The sequence below is a fragment of the Felis catus genome, chromosome D2 (assembly GCF_018350175.1).
Source record: "Felis catus isolate Fca126 chromosome D2, F.catus_Fca126_mat1.0, whole genome shotgun sequence".
In the NCBI taxonomy this organism is placed as follows: domain Eukaryota; kingdom Metazoa; phylum Chordata; class Mammalia; order Carnivora; family Felidae; genus Felis; species Felis catus.
Window position 1 is genome coordinate 38108930 of NC_058378.1, and position 7216 is coordinate 38116145.

Sequence of the window (7216 nt, forward strand, 5' to 3'; positions counted from 1 at the left end):
AAAATGAGGAGGCTGGTTGACAGTATCTCCTAAGATGTCTTGCATCTTTACGAACCTCTAACTCGCAATGAGACAATTTAAACTATAATTCGGCTTATCGGAACTTTAAAGAAGCGCAGTTCAAGACAGTAAATTGAGCTGAAAGGGAACCCACGCTGGCGTAAATCCGTCGGCCCGAGTTGTTCCGCCTTTGGATTGGCCAGTCCAAAATCCCGGGGGTGTGGCCGAAGATCCTTGGCTCACCTTAAGCCTTTTTCAATCCGGCATTGGCGCGGCCGCCCTCACGGTTCGGGCCACGCCCACACGCCGGCGCCTCCTGGGGTCCTTCCGAGCGCATTGATATGATTGGCCCGCGGTTAGTGGTTCTCTTTTCCTCCCTGGCTGCCTAAAGCTCGACCGCCATCATGGTGAGTTTCCTTAGACCCGTGCAGTCATCCGTTGCGTATCTGAGCCATCCTTCGTCTCTGGGTCCTGCCTTTTGCGCTATGGCCACCTGAAGCCCCGTCGCTTTTCTTTGGGTGTGTCTGACGGAGGCTGGTTGCCTAGAGACCCGGAACCGTCGGTGGGGAGTCCGGGCTGCGCTGCCGGACCCGGACACGCCGGGTTTCAGGGTCCAGGGCCTGGGGACTGCGCGAGCGTCTCCTGCGTTTGTCGCCTTCGTGGAGCCTAGTGGATTGGGCTGGGTGGGGCGAGACTCATTTCACCGGGGGTCTCAGTTTGCGATAGGCGGTTTGCAAGTGATGGCAGCTCTAGAGGTGAAGCGGGTACTGGCGGCGCCCGGGCGAGTTGTGGCGAGTGAAGCCGATTCCACGTGTAAGCTAAAATATTGTCAGCCGGATGGAACTTCTTGCACACTGGAGAAACCGAGGCCCTGGACATGGAAGCCTGCAAAGAGTGTGGATTAAGTCATGACTAGTCAGCTCTGTCTTAAAGGTTCAGCACCCATTTCTAAGTCGACCTCCTCTGCAACCCCCCCTTCCCCCCGATCTTCTGAAGAGTTGGGTACTATTGAAGTGAACTTACTTTGGAGTGGCTTTTCAAACTGAAATTGAAACGTAGCAACCAATTGTTGCCTCTCCCTTCTCTCCTCTTTTTGTAAAATTTTTTCTTAGTGGAAACATGCCGAATGCCCACGTTTCCTTGGTGGTCACTTGTGTAAGAGCTGTTGGGCCATTTAGAAGGGGGTAGGATTTCTTGTGGGCCATTCAAGACGGGTAGTTGACATGCAGAGTGCAGTGTTTGTGTCAGATTTGTGCAGGATGTTAGGAACGTAGTTGAGACTATAACCTTTGTTAAAGTGGAAGTAGTTTTAGTTCAGAGAATGGGTTCTTGGGTGAGGGTGATTTTGGGGTTTGTTTACACTTAAGGGTACAGTCTGCAAAATCTGGAGACATTTTTTTCTTATCACGACTGGGGAGTTGGGGGTGCTACTGGCCTCTAGTGGTTAGAGGCCATGGGTGCTCCTAAACAGCTTAAAATAGGACAAACCTCACAGAATTAGGACCAAAATGAGGTGTTGAGTTAGAGAAACTGCTCCAGAGTGATCCCGTAGCAAAGAGAAGTAAGTTTCCAGAAAGCTGTTGAGTGGGTTTTCTTGGTACTGAGTTTACATGTGTTAGAGGTGTCCTAGAAGGTAGGCACTTGGGATTTGTTTTTCTTTTCATGGAAGCATTCCCACCACTAGTTCCTGTGGTTTTTGAACATTTGAAATGTGGCTCCTGCAGCTGCGGGATTCAGAATTGCATCTTAAATGTCATTTGATATTTAGAGATTATTCCCATATGGCTGGTGGCTACTCCTTGGCAGTTCCAGAGCTTGGAAAGTTACAGCGGGATCAAGAAAAGGTTGAGTGGTATCATTAACTAGTGTGTAATATTTTCAGAATGACACAGTAACTATCCGGACCAGGAAGTTCATGACCAACCGACTACTTCAGCGGAAACAGATGGTAAGGAAGGACACATCACAATTTAGTTGTTTTGCTTCAAAAAATGCATTTCGTAATGATAAATGCTAAAACTTGTTATTTCTTTTAAGGTCATCGATGTTCTTCACCCCGGAAAGGCAACAGTACCTAAGACAGAAATTCGGGAAAAACTAGCCAAAATGTACAAGACCACACCAGATGTCATCTTTGTATTTGGATTCAGAACCCATTTTGGAGGTGGCAAGACAACTGGCTTTGGCATGATTTATGATTCCTTGGATTATGCAAAGAAAAATGAACCCAAACATAGACTTGCACGAGTAGGTGTTCTCATTTGTTCAACAGTTACTGAAGACTGAATTTCAACAGCATTGTGCTGTGGGTGCAGTGGAATGAGCAAGAGCAAGCAGTCTGGGGAAGGACAAGCTACAGATCTAAACACTAATGGGGTTAAGAGAGAAGGTTCTTCGACAGATGTACGGATAAGAAAGAGTGCAGGGTGTCAGTAATGGAGTCTACAGCTTTTGAAGAGATGGCATTGGAGCTGTGTTTAGAAGGGCAAGTAATAATTGTGAGGATAGGAGCTGGAAATAGGGGGATGAGTTTGAAAGGTTGGCACCAAATTGAGATCCTTGATATTAAAGTCTGAGTTTGGATTTGTTTCTCACAGGTAGCCAGGAACCATGAAAGGTTTTTGATCATTTTGTGGGTGCCAAGCACTACAGTGAACTACAGCAGTGAGCCGGAGAAGCTCCCTTAGATTCTAGGTCGTAAACTAGTACGCAGACGGTTACTTTCAAGTACTTCTGTTTCTCTTTCTCCTTCTCTGCCATCAGATAAGTAGAACACAGGTGAGGGAAAACATGATGTGGTAGATAGATGCTGCACTCTTTGATTGGGTGGTCTGGGAGGCCTTGCTGAGCAGGTGACGTTGAAGCTGAGGTCCATGTGAAGGTTGATTGGAAGCAGTCTTCAGGCAGCAGGAACGGCAGAGTGACATGGGGCGTTGAGAGCACATCTGGTTCCTGTGCCATTGATTTGTCATGTCCCATTTGTACATGTCCCTTAATTTGATGACCAGGTACTAGCACAAACAAATATTTTTAAATGTACTTGAAGAAGTATTGATTTTGGGAAGCTGCGTTTCTTGAGCTGTCTGGCTTGGTTATGGTCCTTACCAGATTAGTTAATGCTGAGTTGATGTTGCCAGTCACTTATGAGGTACTCCTTTCTCCTTCAGCATGGCCTGTATGAGAAGAAAAAGACGTCGAGAAAACAGCGGAAGGAACGCAAGAACCGAATGAAGAAAGTCAGGGGAACTGCAAAAGCTAATGTTGGTGCTGGCAAAAAGGTATTGTTCATCAAGGAGAATACAGAAATGTCAGTTGCAGGTCTTTAGTTTCTAGAAAGGAGGGATTTGTTTTCTTAATAACCTTTTTTAATGTTTTTTCTTTTCCCACTTCTTCTGGATTACAGAAGGTAACGTGTTTTGAGACGCTACACGATGTAGTATCTTAACACCTCACTAGAGTAGCTTTGCCCACCCTTTGTCAGCTCACAGATTAGCACAACACGGGCCACATCGGTTCAGTCATCTTGGTGGGCATCTTGCAAGCCCTGTTAGGAAAAGTTTCCCATTTTACTGCTAATTGGTTTAGACTGTTAATGGGGAAGTATGTCTGGTTCCCGGAGATTAAATTTATTTGCTTAAAACGGATAACTGGTTTAAGAAGCTGTTGAATCAATGTGGCCCATGTTCTCCTGGCATGCTGGAGAGGCAGCTGAGAGATCTCAATTGCTTTCCTCTCCAGTTAGCCAAGACTGAAGTGATTTTAATGATAAGCAGCTTTTTACCAGCTTTGCTAGCTAACTGTAAATAATAGTTGAATGGAATTAAGGTGCTGGGTTGTTAAATTAACAAATAATCAAGTGTTCTGTGAACTTTTTTTTTTTTTTTTTGCCTTTTCCCTCTACTTTCTTGGATTTCTTGTTCATCAGAAATGAAGTGTCTAGCAGGTACTGAGATTGTGAGCACGGTGTGGGGATGCATCACCTTCACGGAGTTTGCTTTGATGCTTTGCATGTTGGCTTTTGGACAACAAGAGTTTTCTGTAGTATGGTGTTTTATAATTGAAATGCTATGTTTTAAAATGGTAGATTATGAGCAAAGGAGAAACACTCTTAATCTCGTTTATTTTGGAAACTCAAAAATGCATGTTATGTTGCGAAGTGACCTGGTGGAGGAAGGTGGGTACTCTACCAAGTAGGCACCTTTTAATTTGTACTGGGAAATGCTGTGCCCCAGTTACATACCCAGGAAATGGCTTTGGTTGATACAGGGCTTGGGAAGGGTTCTCTCATTTTTTTTTGTCAACAGTCTTTCCCTTAGGGACCCTGGGACTGGTTGATTTCATTGGCAGCTCTAGTCTAGGAAATTTGGCAAAGCATCTGTCCAGGAAGCATTTGCTCAATAGAATGGCCTTGTACCATTCTATTGCTTTTTTTCTTTTCTTTTCTTTTCTTTTCTTTTCTTTTCTTTTCTTTTCTTTTCTTTTCTTTTCTTTTCTTTCCTTTTTTTTTTTTTTTAAGTTTTTAAAGTTTATTTATTTTGAGAGAGCGCAAAGGAGGGAAGGGTGGAGAGAGAGGCAGAGGGAATCCCAGACAGGCTCCATACTGTCAGTGCGGGGCTGTATGTCATGATGGTGCGATCATGACCTAAGCTGAAATCATGACCCGAGTGAGCCCCCCAGGAGCCCGTACATTGCTTTTTATTGACCTCCGATTTTCCATCTGCTGTCCATTTTTCTTTTAATTGAAAAAATTCCAAGGTAATTGTATATTCACACCAAGGTTTTCGACAAATACGCTTTTTCTATAACTATCTGGTCACAGTAGTTCACTACCCCATGTTAACCATTTTTGTGCATTTGAGCAGCCCCAATCCATAGCATGTGAAGTGGGCTAAGACTGGGTTGGAGGGTAGTAGGGTTTTGAAACGCTGTAGTCACTGTCCCTTTGTGCTTCCTCTAGCGATGACTCCCTGCCAGGCAGTGAATGTGTTATGCCTGCCCACCTCTCTAATCACATTGTCTTCCCGGCCGTGGAGTTCTAGTAATGGATGAACTGCCAGAGGAACTACTTGCTGCTTAGAACTGCTCCCTGTTTGTGAGGCTTATACCTGTCAACGGAAGTCCCAGAGGTTGCAAAAAGATTCAGTCAGTGGACTGACCTAGACCAAAGGACATTTAACCCGTTCTTGTCTTCATTCAGCCTTTGAGACCTGTGTGTTAGTGCTTGACGGTGACGTGTGTGGAGGGGCTACCTCTGTGGACCTGAGCATCCCTGTCCCTACTTCAGGTTGCACTGGTGCCTTTCACTAGCATAGCTCTGAAAACCTGGCTGGGAGATGAATGCGTAAATATGCACGTGTATTTGACTCAAAATGGCCAGGCATACTGATGTTAACTTTTGTTTTTTGTTTGGATGTTGAAATTGGTATTTGCTCTTAGCTTTTGGGTACGATAGTTTTTTTTTTTTTTTAATGTTTCATTTATTTCTGAGAGAGAGGGACAGAGGGTGAGCAGCAGGCTCCGAGCCTTCAGCACAGAGCCCAACGAGAGGCTTGAACTCACAGACTGGGAGATCACGATAGAGTTGTTTTAAATGAAGGAATAAATAGTCTCGCTTTTGAAGAGCATTTGAAACCTTTTCATTGACTGAGTTTTGCCTTTTTAAAAACTAACTCGTACTGCTTTCGGTGGCTGTGAACAGTGACGTTTAAAGTATTGAACTGAGACAGGTTTTAGGCTTGCTTGATCATTTAGAGTTCTCTCTGAGGCTAAATTAATTTAGATTCTTGTGTGGGATGCTTCCCAGGTCTGTTGATGGTGCTTGTGTGCCCAGCATGATGTTGCTGAGCACAGCAGGAAGGATAAGGGTCAGGCATGTGTACTTCATGTATATGTAGGCGGTGGCAGCTTGGGTTGGCACTGCCGTTGGCATGATCTCTTCATTGTGAAGTCCTCGTGCCACTTTGTTTACATAAGAACGGTAGGAATCATGCGAGGTATTCTCAGAATGGGGGGGAATAAAATCAGTGTCTGAAGAGTGTTTGGTATACAATTACAAAGAAAACAGTCATTTTTAAGGTGTCTGATTGCATGCATGTAAATGCAGATTATTTTGGAGTTTGAAAAGGGACTATTAATGAAATGTTTCTTTTCCTTCTTCCCTCCTTTCTCCCTTCCCTGCCACTGATTCAGTGAGCTGGAGATTGGACAACAGGTATAATTTAAGCTTTTCATGTAGATCATTAGACTTGTTTGCTGATAATGGTAATTTAAAACTATAGAGCATGTGAAATGGTTTTAGAAGTCCACTTACAAATTCTCTCAAGAACTGTAGACTTTTAAATACTGATAATTACATGGTTTTGTTTTTAAAACCTAGTAGTATTTAACTGCTTTTTTATTTCATTTCTGACTTGAATGCTTGCAAGTTTTATTTCTTGATGCTTCCCTTGTGTTATCACAAAGTTAATATTCTAGGTTACTAATACTTTTTCTGCATGAGCGTCATTAAGTTTGGAGTTTGTTGAAGGGTTTGGACTTTAATTTTCAGGTTTTTAAAGGTGGTTAACTAACTAAATTTTTCTTTTTCTTTGTTCCACAGAAGGAGTAAAGATGCTTCAGGGACTATCTGGCGTTTGTGCAGATTTTTCATGAGGGGATTAATAAACTAAGAACTTTTATGTGTCTGGTTGTTTGAAACATTTGACGTTTACTGGAAGTGTTATGATAATTTGCTGTTAGAGCGGATTTAGATTGCTGCCCGGATTCACATGTTCACATAAGCTTTCAGTGAAAACTTGGCATGACTGTTGTTCCTTTCTGTGGCACAAAGGTGTTGGGTGTACAGTCTCAGCAAAGCAGGAGCATATAGGTAGGGCCAGTCTTTTGCCTCATGTGAATACTTGCCATCAGTCTAGTTGGTCAGTCTCTGAAAAAGACACTTGAAATCTGAATTCCTTTTTGGTCTTCCTAGAACCTGACTTTATTCTTAATTAACTGAAAAATTTGCTGGCCCCAACAGGAAATTACTAGATTATAAATTACTAGATTGCTAAATGTTTTCATCATCTATCATGAAGTCAGTAGGATCCACCAAAATCATTGTTAGTCCACTGTAAGTTTGTGCTTACGGGATAAGTGAGTGATGTATTATGAGTGGGGAATCAGAGGCTCTAGTGTAATGAATATTTGGGTGTAGTGTGTAATAGCTTGGTAAATC

The 7216-nt window shown here is 43.2% G+C and overlaps 1 protein-coding gene across 5 annotated transcripts; it reads left to right on the forward strand.

The window, feature by feature from the left end:
* The first annotated feature begins 312 nt into the window (after positions 1-312).
* RPS24 (ribosomal protein S24) lies at positions 313-6681 on the forward strand. Of its 5 annotated transcripts, XM_003994089.6 has the most exons (8): positions 313-407; positions 1883-1948; positions 2038-2247; positions 3168-3278; positions 3404-3406; positions 3926-3943; positions 6190-6211; positions 6599-6681. In XM_003994089.6, the coding sequence occupies exons 1-6, from the start codon at positions 405-407 to the stop codon at positions 3929-3931; spliced, it is 399 nt and encodes a 132-aa protein (XP_003994138.1). In that variant the 5' UTR covers positions 313-404; the 3' UTR covers positions 3932-3943; positions 6190-6211; positions 6599-6681. The 5 variants fall into 5 exon arrangements, with proteins under 5 accessions (XP_003994138.1, XP_003994140.1, XP_011285598.1 ...); XM_003994091.6 differs by lacking the exon at positions 3926-3943; XM_011287296.4 differs by lacking the exon at positions 3404-3406.
* The last annotated feature ends 535 nt before the right edge of the window (positions 6682-7216 follow it).